This window comes from Ostrea edulis, chromosome 5, assembly GCF_947568905.1.
Source record: "Ostrea edulis chromosome 5, xbOstEdul1.1, whole genome shotgun sequence".
In the NCBI taxonomy this organism is placed as follows: Eukaryota; Metazoa; Mollusca; class Bivalvia; order Ostreida; family Ostreidae; genus Ostrea; species Ostrea edulis.
The window spans coordinates 64121268-64139889 of NC_079168.1; the positions used below are offsets into that span (position 1 = coordinate 64121268).

The 18622-nt window shown below is 35.4% G+C and overlaps 2 protein-coding genes and 1 pseudogene across 7 annotated transcripts in view; 2 read left to right on the top strand and 1 right to left on the bottom strand.

Moving 5' to 3' along the window:
- The window catches only part of LOC125649482 (uncharacterized), a 6303-nt pseudogene extending 5390 nt beyond the window's left edge, over window positions 1-913 (top strand).
- A 5456-nt stretch (window positions 914-6369) lies between these two features.
- LOC125649478 (uncharacterized) lies at window positions 6370-9386 on the top strand. Its single transcript, XM_048877049.2, has 2 exons — window positions 6370-6700; window positions 8216-9386. The coding sequence occupies exons 1-2, from the start codon at window positions 6388-6390 to the stop codon at window positions 8416-8418; spliced, it is 516 nt and encodes a 171-aa protein (XP_048733006.1). The 5' UTR covers window positions 6370-6387; the 3' UTR covers window positions 8419-9386.
- Window positions 9387-10532: 1146 nt separating this feature from the next.
- LOC125649466 (uncharacterized) overlaps window positions 10533-18622 on the bottom strand; it is a 34864-nt gene continuing 26774 nt past the window's right edge. For all 6 annotated transcript variants that reach the window (XM_056165110.1, XM_048877015.2, XM_048877017.2 and 3 more), the window contains 3 exons: window positions 17919-18122; window positions 17515-17649; window positions 10533-13038 (listed from right to left, as the gene is read on the bottom strand). In XM_056165110.1, coding sequence (XP_056021085.1) covers window positions 12383-13038; window positions 17515-17649; window positions 17919-18122 — 995 coding nt within the window. In that variant the 3' untranslated portion in view covers window positions 10533-12382. The remainder of the gene's footprint in view (window positions 13039-17514; window positions 17650-17918; window positions 18123-18622) is intronic.

Here is an 18622-nt window from a genome sequence, read left to right on the forward strand (position 1 = left end):
TTTCATAAATAGTTATTTTTACTACACTTCTTCCATTTTAAATGAGGTGAAATTAATAAAAGGCCGCAAATTCTGAAGGTTTTTCAATAAAATAAAATCTGCCCCCCCCCCCCCAAGCAACAATAACATGTCAATGCTGCAGTGTTCGGAACAGTTAGAATACTAATAATTTTTCAGGTTCTGAAGACAGTTGACCGTCTCCTCCCAGACCACATCAAACTACAAACTTTTGTGGTTGATTTCGAAGCTGCCATGTGGAGGGCCACCCAGGACCGGTTTCCAGGATATACCATCCAAGGATGTGTATTCAATTGGACGCAGGCTGTGTACCGAAAGGTCCAGGAATTTGGTTTGCAGGTAAATCCCCCCAATGTATTCTTGAAATAGTCAAATTTTATAAATTTTCATTCGTAAATATAGAAAATATTGAAGTTAATATAATAAATCCTCACTAATGTATCTTCATATTTATTCCAGAGGGCATACAATGAACGAGGAGATGTCTTCACCTTTGGAAGACAAACCTTCCTTCCTCCAGAGCAGATTGAGGAAACTTTCCACCATTTAGACAGGAGAGTCAGCACTGACCAACTGGACTCTTTAAAGGGTTATGTTTGGCGGCAATGGATGCGCAACCCCATCTTTCCAATCCGGAACTGGTCCGTCTTTATGTTGTCAGCTAGTGCGCACCAATAATGATTTGGAAGGATGGCACAACAGGCTTAACAACAGGATAAACCGTGCCGGGAAAGTGCCGTTTTATCTGCTGTTAATTGAGTTGTACAAGGAAGCACAGAACATTCCATTGGTTGCCCGACTTCTTTCAGAGGGAAAGATGGAGAGAATTAACAGAAAGCGAACAAACAGACTTAACGGGAAGTTATTCAAGACTCTCTTCAGAAATGAGATGTGAAGCCCTCATTGTGTACCAAGGGCTCTTAATTATCTCCTCCTAATTAGCACATAGTCACGGAATAGGGAGAAGGATAGGGGTGTTGTTGTTTTTACAATTTACACATTCAATGGAGGGCCCATTTAAATTACTTTGTTATACACCCCAAAAGAATTATCCGAAGTTTGTATATAATAGCAAATTAATGTATAATATAAAATTCAGATTGAAATAAGATAATGCATTATCAAATCAATTATAAATCAAATTAATATAAAACTAAATTATTATAATATAAAAAGAAAGAATTGTTGGTGCCAAATAAAAAATAATTGTTGGTGCCGAAACGTCTTAAAGTAAGTGCCGAAACGTCTTGGTGCCGAAACGTCTTAATAATAAAGTGCCGAAACGTCCTAGTGCCGAAAAGTCCTGCACCCATGCTGAAAAAGTAATTATTATAGAGGAAATTCGAAATATAAACTCTCACCAGAGAACGTGTTACGCTGCGCTACAACACCTCTGTAAACGTATAAATGTCAAGATTCTTAGTAAAACTTACCTATACCTATAGCATCATGGATAATAATTTTATAAGTTTAAGTTTTATGCTTTAAATCTTAAAGTAGGTTCACAAAAACAACGAATTCCATGATTATACTATGGAATAAATGAATATTTGTATAAACCTTCTAATTCGCTCAGGTGTCTCATATTTACCATCTTCTGATTTTAAAAAATTCAGAGAAGTGTTTGATTTGCTCAGATATTATCATTACAGTTCGATATGCTAAGTTAGTTTTTGTACATTTTGATATAACTTTTTAGAAGTTGACAGAGGTATTAGTGGAGCGTAGCGGGAACGATAACTCTGGGTAGAGATTGTAAGTGTTGTGGATCGTAGCGTAACGCCCTCTGGTGAGAGATAGTTGCTTGAGGTGAAGCTGGTGAGTGTAGAGGTTGTCCGACTGCTCGACCATACATACTGCATTGATTCAAGTCATAACATTATATGATATATTTGTCATAATTTGAAAAATATTATTTCTTTCGTCATTTTAAGATGTCTAACTGTTTGCTGATATTTATGAGATTACTCGTGCAGGTCTTATAAATAATTTATAAGACCTGCACAAATATCTCATTGAAATTCGTCGAGACTTTTCGGACGATGCAGCGGGGTACAAGTCAACTCGGCACCTGGTTAATTCGGCATTTGAAAAAAAAAAGGTAATTCGGCACTTGGTGAACTCGGCATTTAGTGAATTCGGACTCGGCACCTATTGAATTCGGCACCAAAGTATGGTCAACTCGGCACCTGTTTTGGTTTGTTTGTATTATGAGATTTGGGGGGGGGGGGGGGGGGGGGGGGGGGGGGGGCGGGTATTTGACAATATTGTTTGTCGGGGTGATAATTTGAAATAAAATTTTATGAGACGGGTAATTTAAGATACATCAATTAAGGGATGACTTTGTTTTTATATGAATCAAGAAAAACGAATTATGAGATTTCTTTTGGTATTTAACAATATTGAGTGTTGGTCTTCTAGATAGGGGTGATAATTAGACAGGTAATTTAACATTAATCAATTAAGGGATGACTTTGTGTTGGTGAGGAAGCATCATTCCAAGAGGCGAGTCACCAAAGAGTCCTGGTCCATCTAATTCTCTGTTCCAGAAGAAGGCAAAAGTCATAAACAGAACCCTTCAATGTTACTTTAAATAAGACTTCTTGAAATTCAGGCTTGAATACCCAAGACAGTATGGAGCTGACAAGATACATCTAAGTCCTCTGCTACAAATAAAGATTGCAAGATACAGAATAACAAAGGCCCTTTTAAGGGCCACAAAATTATTTCGAAAAGATTATACGAATATATCAAGAAATGCGTTTTAAATCCGAAATGAAAGTGGAGTATAGATTTTTTTTAAATGGCAATTCGCCTTTTAATTGATTTAAATAAATGTTTATTGTGTCTTTCTTTTACGAAATATTTAACAAATTAAAAAAAATTAAGCTACAGTGCATAAAAAGTTACTTAAACAGCATGAAACAGTAAAAGATGCATATGTATGCTCTAATTTAGAGACCAAGGGTAGTACGAAATTTATTTTCTGCAATTTTTTCAGTTTTTACGATTTCCCCCCAATGTAATTAGCAATATGCTTGGAGGAGTTCGAGATAACAGAATTTTAACAATTTTGGAAAGTGAGTATATTCACACGATAAAAGACGTCACAGATAAAAAGTCATATTTACAAATTTTATGGAATTAGGACAAAATGGCACAGGGCAGTCTGTACGAAAATATTAAAATTTTAAAAGAAATATGTTCCTGTCAATATAAAGGTTAAACTACATGTATGTTGTATATATTTTTGAAAAATTTCATAGCTCTAGCAATCTTAGGTGGTCAGGTTAATCTAAGAATGCTGTTGTGTATGTTTTGATAACTATTTCCATCAAAGTCCCTGGATCATTCAGCAATGAAATTGTTAAAGCAACAAGGAGGTGGTATAAGGGTTCCTTGTACGCGAGGGCGCGTGAGGTGTAAATTACATGTATGAGGGGCTAAGTGTTCCTAGAAGTACGAAGATGGAACAATGCTTTTTTGCGCAACAACCTACAGCAATTTGTTTATTATTCTTTATTTCTATGATTGCTTGAAGAAGAAAAACCCACACAAATAACTGATTTATATTCCATAATGTAATAATCTTAATTCATATTCATGCAATAATTTTGATTATATTTATAAATACACAATGTTCTTATTGTTTTGCTTTAAAAGCGTACAACATTTCACAAGAGATCATAACTTTGGAATTGTCACATACAGATAACCAGATTACATAGTATTATTCAATAGATAGGTATACATATACATGTATGTACACTTTATACTCTTCATTTATATTAATTGGGAAATGGCCAACATATGCATCGATTACATTCATCAAACTGGCAGTTATTGTATTGTATTACTTATTACCATATGAGCTGTACAGGTCATGGGTTAGAATAATAAACATAAAGTATTGAATTGTTTGGAAGTATTGTATTGTTTATTACCATATGCATAAGCCATACAGCCCATAGGTTTAAAAAAAATTTACAAAGAAATAATAAACATACGATATACATAACGTATATGCAATGCAGGTTAGGGAAAAATAAATCTTCCACGCTCAATTTCAATCCGATGTGAGGATAAACGATATCTACTGATATATTGTACATACATGTATATGTCTGATATTGGTTTTGTAATATACAATTCTAGTTTGCAACTCTCATTCAAATACAATGTATGTAAAATAAATGGACACTTATATGTTTATCAAAAAGTATCTGGTATGAAATATATGTATATAGATGAATATAAAATACGATAAAATTGAGGATAACCTCTGCATTTCTGTTGTATTCTTGAACATCTATATTTATAAACATTCTTCTAACTTAGATAACTCTGTGACATATGCATTTTCTGTGGATATTTAAAAGTAGAAGGGTTTTCTTAAATATAGATCAGGATATTTTAATGAGGATGGTTATGCGAGTATAAGATGATAAGACATATTTTTAACAACTTTGAACTCGGATATGATTTTTCTAAAATTCCCTATATCAAATTAAAGAATATAGATAAAAATTTATTTTTACAACATAGAACTAAAAACATTTACTCAACTTTAATAAACATAAATTCCAAAAAACCCTCACTTACAAAGTTAAGAAGAGAGTTCCAAATAACAGATAAGAAGAAATGGGAATCAATATTTTTAATTCAAGTTAAATGCTTGAAGACAAATCCTTAGCACAATTTAATTATAAACTAATACACAACTTATTGAGTAATAACCTCCTTATTAGCAAATAACGCAGGAATATTATATATCCAGGGCCGTAAATTACATGGAGGCGGAGGAGGCAGCTGCCTCCTCCAACTTTTGAGCCAAAAAAAATTAAAATTTAAAGTTCATTAGAATTTATGTTGTTTCCAATAACTAAGAACATGATACCTCCCTTAAAAAGCATTCCAAATCTTTCTTTTAGAATGAGTTAGTCAAGTAACATCTTAGAAGGCCCTAGAATCAAGGATTTTGCACGAAACGTGTTCAGTGTGCACAAAATGTGCTCAGCGTCTGGGGGCTTGGTCGGCCCCCAGACCCCCGCCTAATTTCCTGCCTCCTCCAAATTGAAGGTTAATTTACGGCCCTGATATCTTTATAAATACATGTAATACGTTTCCATGAGAATGGGAGAACTCCGAGGAAACACAAGCTTCCTCTGATTAATTTGCATACCACCCTATGGTGTATTTTCTCAAATTATAACTATTTACATGCTCAAGAGAAAGTTATTTGTATTACATATTGTCAAGGTGTGATTGACAATTGTGAGCAGGAATTTCAGTCAATCAAAGTGCCGATATTTAACCGAGTGCCGGTGTTATTTAAAACCTCCGTAGCATTTGGAAAAAGTAAAACTGACAATCATATTCCTAAATAAATGTTAAAGACAGGTCACTTACAAGTACATTAAAAAAATCTAGAAATATTGCACACATGATGTTCAGTATGCACATTATTCTTATATTCATAAAGCAAGTGCCGAATTCACTAAGTGCTGAATTAACCAAGTGCCGAGTTCACCAGGGGCCGAGTTGACTAGAATTCCTGCAGCGCAAGTTGCTTCTGCTAGTTGTTACAAATGTGGCATGACAAACAGAACACTCCCTAGCTAGAGATTCAGGGGGCAAGGGTTCGAATGCCAGTCTGGTTCATAGCATTTTTATCCTTCCTGTATGGCGGTCAGATGGGTATGATCGCTGGTGGCCTGATAGCTCAGTTGGTCCAGGGCCGCCGGGTTTTAATCCCTGTCTGGTCTGTTGTTAATCTCGGCTGAGATTCGGTTTGGCTGAATATTCGGACTGACGCCTTCACCGATGAAGGTGAAGGCGTCAGTCCAAATATTCAGCCAAACAGAATCTCCGCCGAGATTAGTCTGTTGTATTTTATCCCTTCCTGTTACATTTGGTGCCATATTGACCAGTTCCTGGAACTAACAGGAGAAAATGCCTGCCAGGAGATTAAGATCCTGGGTTGATATCTTCAAGGTGTGAAGACATTTTAAAGAGGGAGCAATGTAGTGGTCAGATGGGTTCAATTACCAGTGGCCAGATAGCTCAGTTGTTAGAGCACCTGACTGGAGATTCAGGTGGCCTAAGTTTGAATTTCAGTCTTGTGCATTGCATTTTCTCCCTATTACATTTGGTGCAGTAGACCACCTCTTGAAACTGACGGGAAATCCTAGGGATAAAGATCTTGGATTGATGTCTTCAAATTAGTGAAGATGTCCGAGAAGGGAGGAATTGTTTCAGATTCATTATATCACTATTAATTATCTAAATGGTATCACAGAATTGTCATATTCAGTCAATCAATAATCTGTATTCATGGTAGTTGTATTTCAGATGTAGGCCCACCGTTATATGATGGGGATATTCTACGAACTGTTCATTAAACGTGCTGTATGTGCAACGCAACAAAAGACCCAAGAAGAAACAAATGTCTCTAAAGCTCAACAGTCTGATAATAATGTAGCTGCAACAAAACTGACAAACAATGGAGGAGATGGAGACTCCCAAACAAATGTGAATGACAAGGGAAGAAACTCATTCCTGTTCACGGTTTTCTTTTCCACGGCTATTGGGTGTTTTGTGACGCCTTTCACAAAGGCATACAGATTGCGAATTGTTCAGTATCGAACTCAATGTTCTGTATCACTTCATCTTGTAGGCATTGGTAAGTATAAAGTCAGTAAACTAAGAAATTTGTTTTCATCATCTGCATAAATGTACATGTAGTTACGAGAATCTTCGTACATAATATACTCATAACTACAAATATATGTACTTGCATGAAATTTTCTATTCATCATGTTCTCAAATACCATTTCATTTACATTGATTTTATTTCTGACACCTGAACCAAATTCTTCCAACTTTCCTGATGTTTGACATCTTAACTTCCATATAACTTTAACCTTGAATTTTACTTATTTCTATCAAGTCAAGTTCAAAAGCAAAATGTATATGACCAAGAAAAACAGACACCCAAAGCAAAACTTATACCCCTAAGAATATTTTATTCATAGCTATAGTAAGTTGAAAGTGGTTCTGATGAAGGAGTCGAAGTTGAAAATGTGAAGAATTCAATCGACACAAAGATATGTATGCCTTCGTCATATGTCGAGGTCGAACTTGTTAAAATCTCAAGAGCTGGTCCATTGTATAGACAGACATGTATAAATTTACCAATGTTTTGCCATTAATAAACCCGTACTGTTTCATTGTATTCAAACACTGCAGCCTTTCTTCTTGTCAATTACACAAAACCTACATTCATAAAAAGAACCAAGTTGAATATAAGGAATAAAGGTGCATTTCATTTGTATTATGAGGATATAAAACAATAGAAGCAAAGAGTAATTCAAAATTACTCCATGCCTCACATTGCTTATAAAACCTTGTATTGCAAGCAAACTAGACTTTATTTTCCTAAGAAAATAAAGATGATAAAATTCTGAAGAAATTGGTCACAGTTTGTCTTGGAATTCTGATGTAATATAGAAACAACCTCATGTGGAATAAATTCAAGTTTGTTGAAATCATGACCCATGAGGCCAGAATGGGTCTTCAACAGAGGTCAATACAACCCATGAAGCCAGAATGGGTCTACAACAGAGGTCAAGATAAAGTTTTTACTTTTGAATGATCTATTCAAATTTTGTCAAGGTAACATCCAGAATATGAAATAATATCTCCTTATGAAGATAAATAATAATCCAAACATCCCTATAAAGGTATACAATATTATCACGTTTACTCTTTTATCCAGTGGATATCGCCTATTGCATAAATTTAATTATTACACAGTTTTCCTATACGCCGTTCGTGACGTCATAAACAAACATCAATTTTATGTAGTTTGTTTACAAATTGTCAGGAAGCAAAGTTCCCAACAATACAGTAAAATAAATGAAGTTAACAGTGATAAAATGAATCCCCCAATGTTTGTGGTTTCATCAGATTTATATCCAACTTGTTGTGTGTTTTCTATCCCCTCACCAAGACCCGGGGATACAAAACACAATTCGCTGAATATAAGTCCTATCAAGCTACAAACCATGGGAGATCCCATATTTCAAACATCCCTTGGAATATAAATTATATTAAGATATTCCTAACCTGTGAAGCTTAGTTACTCAGGTGAGCTTTTGTGGCCCATGGACTTGTACTTTGTTTCTCTTCTTTTCAGGGTTTTATGTACAAGCCCTGTATAGTTATTATAGAATTAAGCATCCACCGATTCAGCTGTTATATAGCGATCCAAAGGAATACAACAGAATGGACAATGAGAATATCAAGCTGTTATTTAGTCGTTTGAAACATAGCATTACAAGTCTATATCAAGGACAACCCAAGGAGCAAACAACAGCTGTGACTGAATCTGAGAAATAAAAAGTAGATTTAATTGTGGCTGTGGCGTGTGTGTGTGTGTGTTGTTGATTGTTAATGAGGATGAAATTTCAGGATAATCTGTGAATGGAAAAGAAGTGCAGTTTGTTTTGGAGATGGAATAGAAATAGTTTGTTTTGTGGATAGAATAAAGCAACTGTGGTTTTAAATGAGATTTTATGATGAAACTCCCAAGTCCTACGGTATTTTTGTGAAACTACCAAGTCTTGACGGTATTTTTGTGATGAAACTCCCAAGTCTGACGGTATTTTTGTTAAACTACCAAGTCTTGACAGTATTTTTTATGATGATTTTACCAAGTCTGATGGTATTTTTGTGAAACTACCAAGTCTGACAGTATTTTTGTGATGAAACTCCCAAGTCTGACGGTATTTTTGGTCAAGTGCATCTAACAGAGGACACATTTCCTTGAAACAAAAATCATATTCTAATGCAACTAATGCACCATTCTATAATTTGATTGGCCAATAACTTGACATTTCCAACTACTGAATCAGCATTAACAATCACAAACTATTTTTGTATACCTCTCCAATTTAAAAAAAACAAACAATTAACATTTTTAAATGGCATATTTCATTCCATCTGTACCATGTCTTCCATGACATACACTCTGTCAAATGTATTTGAATATGTTTAATCTATTATCTATCATTTTGACATCAAAATGTGTTTTGATGTGCATGTCATACTCAAAATACTTGAATAGATTGTAAATATTCACTTTGCATTTTGTTATTTTCGGTTAGTTTTTCTGCCTGACTGGCTGATAGATCTCTGAATTCTAATGTGACTCAAAACAGAGAAAAACATTACTGGATCTATACATCATAGAAACTGCATGTGTATTTGGTACATGTAGATCGGAATATATTTATTCACCATTGCCATGAAATGTTACCTTCAGATATTTATGTTTTATGGGTAAATAAATCTTCATATTCTCTTCAGTATTGTGCAACAAATTTATTGTAGTTAAGGCTATAGAGATCAGTGGTCATTGTCGGAGACCCATGGTCAGTCACACTTCTTTTTTACTAAGGTTAAAGAGGTGCGACTGACCATGCGTTTCCGCCAATTCTCAGTGGTTAAAGCACCTGACCAGTAATGCATGGGTCCTGGGTTCAATTATAAGTCCCCCTTTCTATATAACATTTGGTGCCATTGACCACCCCTGGACTTCAGATGGAAGTCCTGCCAGGGGCAAAAGAATCTGGGTTGTGAGTCTTCAAGGACAAAAACAATTAAAGAGGGAGAAAAATATAGTAGTTATAATGGTTATACGAACAATGGATATCAACCGGAGTAGCTCAGTGGTTAGTGCACCTTACTAGTAGTGCAGGGGTCCCAGGTTAGAGCACCTGACTAGTAATGCAGGGGTCCCAAGTTCAATTCCTGGTCCATCCATATATTTTCTCCTTTCCTATATTTATTACATTTGGTGCCGTTAACACAAGAGGTGGGATCAAGTGCATTGGAGGAGAAAGCATCCCCTGTTGACCAGTCACACCCACTGTGAACACTACATTTCTATCCTAGCTGATGTTAAGAGAAAATGTTTGCAGGGTTAGGATTAGTCATAGTTATGCAAGCATCCTCATGTTGTGCAAATTCAAAGTTTCTTCAAATCAATACTCCAGAGGTAGGTTAGGGCCACAGTTTATTTGAGGGAGGTAGGGTCGGGGCCATAATGGGAAATAAAAATGGTCTGTAGTACATGTGTACTTACAAAACTATTAGACTGTCTGGTCTGTAGTACTTACAAAACTACTAGACTGTCTGGTCTGTAGTACTTACAAAACTACTAGACTGTCTGGTCTGTAGTACTTGTAAAACTACTAGACTGTCTGGTCTGTAGTACTTGTAAAACTACTAGACTGTCTGGTCTGTAGTACTTGTAAAACTACTAGAATGTCTGGTCTGTAGTACTTACAAAACTACTAGACTGTCTGGTCTGTAGTACTTGTAAAACTACCCGACTGCCCCAACATGTAACTTTTGACCTATGAACTATACCAGCTAGGCTAAAGCCATTGTTGAAGATAGCATTTTCTGTTTTTGTGATCATTCTGTATAGGAAACCATAACAAAGTAGAGTGATTATAAAATTCTGTAATAAATATAAATTCTACAATTCAAATTCTGAACAGATTTCAAACAAACCTTGCATTCTGATATTGTAGTTGTAATGTACTACAGTTCTCAACAGATACGAATGCAACTTCAAAAAACTTGTTCTTGTACAAAATATTAACACATTGAGATCTCGTTGAATGAATGAACTATAAGCTATAAAGAGTTTGTCAAGAATATAACTCCATTTGAAATTACACCATTGTACTCCTTTGTGAGAGATCATTGTAGGCAACAATAGATCATTGGATACATGTGCAAACATGGGAATCTTCACAGAGGGTTCCTGATAAACACATGTACATGTGTATATAAATAAAATACTATATAATCTCCGATTTATGTACATTATCGATCAATTTGTCAGACATGCAATTTCAACACAATTGTACTAGTATTGTTCTAAATGGGCAATACTTGTTTTTGGCACATTTCTACTTTCTTAAATTCATGTTACTTCTCTGTTATTAAATGGAATATGCATGTTGTGACCTTGAATTACATCTAGTGCTGCATCTCACACTGATAAGAACTTCTGTATGGTATTATGAACATGTGGTATGACAAAGATCTGACCATATTTAAAGTGAAAGTTTTTGACATAGGCAGAAGAATCTGATCAGTTTGACTATTAAAAGGGTCACTAGGGAAACGTCCTTCATACAAAAATGTTTAAAAACTTCAACACTTGGAAGTAAAATATTGCCAATTTGAATACCATCTAAAATATATAAAATGTTGGAAATGGTTGCCATCAAGCACACCACCTTTATACTGATTGAGCAAATATATCTGTTTTTGTTACTCCTAAATGCAATGAAAATATATCAAATCTTGGGGGAAGCACCCAGATCAAAAATACCTTTTACACGGAGTAAAAATATACATGTACCTCGTAGTGGTAGACATTGTGGCAGGAGGTGGTGCAATTTGCTGACTTTTACAATTATAGCTGCCTCTGATGAAAAGATACAGGTATATAGCACTTTCAGTGTTTCAAAAGATACAGGTATATAGCACTTTCAGTATTTTAAAACATGGCCACTTTCTGTGTGTTGATTATTCTTTCATTAATAATTTGAACCATGTGTCACACAAAAGCAATTAATGCATGTGTTGCACACAAAACTACAAAGATATGACTATACAAAATTTGGTAATAAAAATACATAATCACATTATTAATTGTAAGAACAAAATACTTTGTCAATCTTTTCAGCTCATTGAAATTGGGAAAATAAATACTTGTATCAAAATAATTATTCGGTCTTGATTTGAACTAACTAATAATTGTAAATACAAGATATGTTTGTAAAACACAATGCCCCTTAGAGTGGCTATGCTCAATTGTGGTAAATTCTACCTTGATGAATGGACTTGAACTTGCACAAACACAATATGCCCTTCATCTTTGAAATTAGCCATAAATGTACTAAATCAATTTCATGTGTGAAAATTAAGAATTACAGGTGCATTTTTAAAATACTCTGCAACCCAAAGAAAAGTTTGATTTTAAAATCATGAAGTACAAGTTGATCGACAACCTTAGGTTATTCTATTTTATGCTCTGTGAAATGTATATCTTATATGAAATTTACATCTAAAATGCCACATTTGAGCAATTACATGAAAAGAATTTGAGCTGAGCACAAAGTAAGTTTGACTATGTATACATGTACAGATATGCTTTTTATATATGGGTTTATAAGCATAAAGTTAATTAATGTTAGTACAATGTAATGAAATACTGTATAAAGTTATTGTTAGTACAATATAATGATACTGTATCACAGTTTGAATAGCTTCTACAATGTTACATCAATAAATCTTGTGAGAATAAATCATCTACTAGATGGTGTAGAGAGTGCTCAACCAAGAGGGACTTGATTTTTTCCATGGAAATTCCGGACTCCACCAGAAGGTCTGGGCGGTCCTCGCCTTTACTGTAATTGTAATACAGATGAGGGTGACCCCTCAGCAACATCCCCGTGACTTTGGGGATGTCTTTAATGACAATGAGTGGAGACCCCGAGGCTCCGTGAGCGGTGCTTTCTGAGCAGTGGAACAATATGTGGTCCGGTGACAAAACACAGGGAGCGTAGTCTGCCATTACTTGGTCACTGTTGTAACCCTGACTCGTGAAGAAACTAATGCCCTTATTCACAAGCTCAGTTAATTCTGCCTGATTCTCAATGGTTTTACAACCAGGGTCATGTTGTAACTCAATTCCTTTTGGATGTCCAATTATGTGTAGTTTTGCATTAGGGATGTTGGTATCCTTCATAATGAGAGGTCTGGGGAGAGTCTTTGGCTGGTCTGCCAGTTCTAATATCACAACATCATGTTCAGGGGACGCAAACGCCACGTCACATGAGAACCTGAGAACAGTTTCTGAATCGCCACCCACAAAACCAAACTTGATATGGCAAGTGTCTTTAATCATTTCTTCTCCTATTTTCTCAAGTGTTGCTGAAAAATAAGGTACAGAATTGTGTAGGATTCTAGATACAGCTACAACTTGTACACATATAAAACAGTGACCTATCATGAAATAGTTTACAAAGGATAAGTTACGGTTATGTAAAGTCTATAGGAATTTATAAAATCTGAAAAGAGAACACAAAATTAGATGTCAAATCCTACATCCAAGGCAATAACTGTGTACATTATCATTTCCTTGAATAGTTGATAATCCCCTAGCAGCAAACAAAAGTGATGTACATGTAGTAATATCATACCTAATAATAATATTGCCTAGAGTTGAGATAAGGGCTAAATCAGCTATATAAACACTGACAGTTGTGCTTTTGTTTCACAGTGTTTTGTGCAAGAAAGTTGTCATCAAGTTACATAACTAGTCAATTTAAGTTGGTGATTGATAAATTTTGATTGTCCAATGCTATACTTTACGGTTTTTGGAAGAAAAAATCAATATATGCACCCAGGGGTGCATGAGCCGAGTTGCATGGGATACATTGTAAAGTCAGGAATGATGTGGCATATTTATAATTGTGAAGAACTAATTGTTGGATATAATGTAATACTTGTGAATACATTTTTTTAAAAGGAGTTTGGAAATGGGCATCCTTCATTGTTGTATATTACCTCTTCTAATACTCCTATATGAATGCCAATTAAGTCATCAATGAATTTTCTAAAATCAATAGGGGGTCTTCTTAACCTGCTATCCAACAATATAACCAAGTTTCATTTGATTCAGTTTTAAATCTTTCGAGTTACTGTCCAGAAACCATATTTGTCTGAAGTTTTCAATCTATTTTCGGTCACTGTGACCTTGACCTTTGACCTATTTTCTCCAAAATCAACAGGGGTCTTGCTTTGCTGGTATCCAACAATATATCCAAGTTTCATTTGATTCAAATTCAAATTTTTCGAGTTATCCTCCTGAAACCAAATTTTTTTGGAATTTTAAATCTATTCTCGGTCACTGTGACCTTGACCTTTGACCTATTTTCTCCAAAATTAATAGGACGATTTATTCGCAACTGGAGGAGTTTTTGAATGGGGAACCATAGTTTGTTATACAAGGATGTCACTTTGAACTCATAATTAATGCAAATGCCAGTCACATCTATGATTTTTCATCGGAGGACGAACAAGAAGATCGATCAAGATCCTATTTATTCCGAATCGTTTGAAACAATACTGACTGGTTAATGATAAATGTATGATAATTTCAGAGTACATTCTCTGATGACAATAAGAGGAATATAGATAGTTATTACTTGCGCTTTCTAACCCCATGCAGACACAGTGACGCAGCATCGTTTTTTTTCCAAGGGGGAGGGGGGGGGTAAAATTGAAGGTTGACTGACAAAAAAGGTGGGCTCCCCCTATGGTTTTATGTGTCCAAGTCCCACCCTGACTCGGATATATTTTATAGCCAGATCGAAATTTCATTTACACACATCGTGAGCGCCGTTTTTAAAAATTTATTTTCATAGGATTTTCACAAGTATTGTGTGCAGCTATTTTAGTTTAACAGGTGAATCTAATAAATATAAATGGCTTTAACATTCTTTTACAATAAAATTTGCGACATTAGGGCCAGTATATGAAGAATAATTTACCATCACGTTAGCCACTATAAGGGCTCTTTCTTGCATATTATGGTTGGAACTGGAAGCCAGGAAGAACGAATTCTTCATCTGGACCAGTTATTGAAGGAACTGTCGAAGAATCCGAATGTCCTGACTGTTTGTAGGCCATGCGTTATGGATGAGTCACACAGACAACTTTAGGTAGCCAAAGAATTCTGGTGTGCAGTTCAGAAAAACTCATTCAAACAGAATAAAACTTTCTAAACAGTTTTGGAATATGTTGAGTCATCGTGGGGCGTGGGACGATGATCGGTTCATAAGCTGTACATAGTCAGAAAATCTGCACAGTACGCAGGAACTCCCGTCGGAAACTTTATGTTTGGCTGTCATACATTGTCGGATACTGGGTATCCGACGAAGGCAGTCAAATGGATACAAGAAAACATAGAAAAAAGAATAAGCTGCCTAATTCATCAATGGCTAACGTTCTCATTTAAACCAAATTTTATCGAGCTTTAATTCTTGCATGTTGATTCATTCAACTGACCGGTTGTTCAAAATCCTCGGCCTTTAACGTTATTTTTTGTTTAAAATTTTGACCCTAATAAGGAAACCAACGTGCAAATTAGTGCTTCATTTAAAGAAGAAAAAAAAATTATCCCCCAATTCTTGCATGACCGTAAAAATTGGTTTATTTCCCCATATATAAAAACTTGTAATTTCAATATCACTTCACCATTTGCTTTGAACATTCTTTTTCAAACAGAAAAGAGAGGGGGGGGGGGGGTGTCTGATAATGCAACTTTGAACATAAAAAGTTAGACCTTATAGGCCTATTCATCTTCAATTTATTTACTTATGTATTCAGAGAGAAAAATTCTGATCAGAAGAGCTTCATATAACTATTTCATAGTCCAAATCAGATCATGTTTAAACTACATGTAAATTATGAATATCTGTTACAGTACTACATGTACACAGGCACTTGACGTTTTAAACATCTATAATAAAAAAAAATTGTCTTTCTGTAAACATATTATGAATATTATGTTTACAGAAAGACAATTTTTTTATTATAGATATTTAAAACGTCAAGTGCCTGTGTACTTGTAGTCTACCGTCATTATATAGTCAACGTATTGCAGGATTTTCTCGTCTTCGCCGTGCCTGCCGTTGGTTTGTAGCCTAGTCGAAAATAGTTAGAACTGCATCTGGTCAAAGATTTAATTTCATAAACCCATTAGTTTTTGCCAAAGTAGAGTGAATACAATAACGAAACTGATCCTCACCAACCCCCGTAATCGCGTAAAATGATTGTTAAACAACTTTGAGTTTTGTGTTCTCGGTATAGATTTCATACCCAAGTCTTTCTGAACGTTGGATCATTTAGACAAAAGTATATAGAAATACTCGACTTGCTACATTACAGTTGAATGTAAGCACATTGAACATTTTGACGGCTAAAACCCGCAGTTGTTAGTATAAACAAATACACATTTGCGTCAGGCTGGTCTCTTTTGACGTCATCAAGCAAGGGAGATAAGTCATCTTACTATTTTGATACTTCACACCACAGCAACATTTGACGGTCTGTAGCGCCTGTTACCTTATGATTTTTTCTGAATGACTTCTTCGCATATGTTAAGTACATGTAATTAAAGAAGAACACATTTTCGTACAAAACATTTTTGAAAATTGTCTCCTATGACCTTTAAGTATCATTTGATTCGGATTTAAACTTTCTGAGTTATCATCTGGAAACCAAATTTTTCTGAAATTTTCATTCTATTTTCGGTCACTGTGACCTTCACCTTTGACCATTTTTCTCCAAAATTAATAGGGGTCTTCCTTACCTGGTACCCAACAATATATTAAAGTTTCATTTGATTAGATTGTAAACTTTTCGAGTTATCATCCGGAAACCAATTGTTGACGCCCAACCTCCCACCTGCCCGCCCGCCCGCCCGCACCACCAAACCAATAGCCAAGTTCAACTTTGTTGCAACTCAGCTAAAAAATTTGCATTTTGTATAAATTTGAAGTAAAATTTAGAAATGAGCATAATTTCATATTTTGTAATTGAAATGTCTGTATAGAATATTAAAATGTGAAAAGAAATTAGGAAATGATGGACTGAACAAGGTGGCCTTGAGAACTTTACTGTTCTTGAAAAGCTTTGAGGGGCACACACTATGCTTGGGTGATGGGACTTTGTGGGACACAAACTATACTTGCAAATACATTGTATATGTGACTTTGGCCTTGTGCACCAACTTAGTTCACAATTATGATACACAACTAAGTCATAGGTAATCTTTGTGAAAAGAAAGAATTGTTAATGCTTCTCCAGTAATGAACCAGACAGACAGGTGTAAGTTTAATACTCCCCCCCCCCCCCCCCCCCCCTAAATTTGTTTCTCAAATAGTGAACAGTGAACCAGACAGACATAAAGAAGTGATGCTTTAAAACTGCAAAAATCATTATAGTTTATTATTCATATATTGGTATAATACTGATACTGTCCATCTACTTTATATATATATACATGATTAGCAATTCATATATGTATGTATTTGTTTCCCCAACATGCTGCATCCACATGCAGTTTGCAGTCTATGTAACCTGTAGTTAATGTTGTAAACTTTCTTTCTTTTTTTGAATTTCCTTCTTTATAAAATGTCTTACTGTTATGCCCTCTGGGCCCAAAATTGGAATAAACTTATCTATCTTATCTTATCTATATGTTTATTCCTACATACCCCCCCCCCCCTCCCCAATTTGTTTCTCAAATAGTGAGCCAGACAGACATATATGTTTATTCCTACATAACACCCCCCTCCCACCCAAATTTGTTTTCTGGAGACAAGAAAAACACATCCTGACCTTGTTTGCTGGGGTCCAGTGATGATAAAAGTTTAGAGAGATTCCATCTGCCAGGCATTGGTACATCCAAAGCCCAATCCATTCCACGTTTTTCGGTGTTATCTAGTCGTTTGTACACTTCTTTCCAGAATGGTACTAGAGAAATACATAAGTTCTGCACCATTTTAAAAGTAATTCACTTAATAAGCAATGTCAGAAATACGTAGCAGTGAAAGGTCACACACCAATATTTCGATAACCTTAAACCTCATCATCTGATTCTCAAAACAATGGAACAAATATGGAACTTCCAAACCTTTAGATAATAAAAGTCTGCCATTCAAAGATCTTGATCATGCAAGCACTCAACAGGCAATAAACACTTTATAAATACATGCAATTGCTTCAGAACACAGACTACTCACCGAGAATGTCCTGCATGACGTGAAATGCCGTCATGACATACTTGCTGCCCACCCTGAAGCCGGTCCCATTGGTTCTCTTGTTGGTTGTGTACTCTATGCAGCCTATCCGTTTGTCCAGTTCGTGGGTGACAATGACCTTATCGTCTCTGTAGGGGTAGCTGCTGTCGATCACCTTCCTGTGTTCCTCTCCGTGCTGCATGCTTGCTGTTATTAGTCAAATTTACCTCATTGTCATTCAAGTATACTAAAGCAAATAAAATGGAGTTTAATCTCCAATTTGAAAACACTGCTCCCTCGATGTATTGCCCCCCCCCCCCCCCCCCCCCCCCCCCCCCCCCCCCCCCCTCCTCATGTTAACAAATGGTTATATTTTATAGGGTTTACCCTCTATAATAATGCCAATTACTTTACATCTTTACATCTATCTGTAATTACAGCTGTACTTTGAAAGCCATGTGGTTGTGACAGTCTTAATTTAACAAGGTATGTAGATAGTCTGGTTAATTACAAATAATTGCTAAATTAAACTCAAAGATTATCTAGTAAATGTTTATACATAATGGAGCCCAAATACAGAATTGAATTATTTTCAACATCTCAGTGAATTGTCTGTAATGGTGAATTCGTTATATTGCCAAAGTTGGTCTAGTACAAAAGTTGGCAATATATCGAGGGAGCACCGTAATTGTAAATGTGCAAATGTA

Coding starts and splice junctions, on each gene's coding strand:
- LOC125649478 (XM_048877049.2), top strand. CDS start 6,388: ATGATGGGGATATTCTACGAACTGTTCATTAAACGTGCTGTATGTGCA. Junction 6,701..8,215: donor ACTTCATCTTGTAGGCATTG/GTAAGTATAAAG, acceptor TCTTCTTTTCAG/GGTTTTATGTACAAGCCCTG.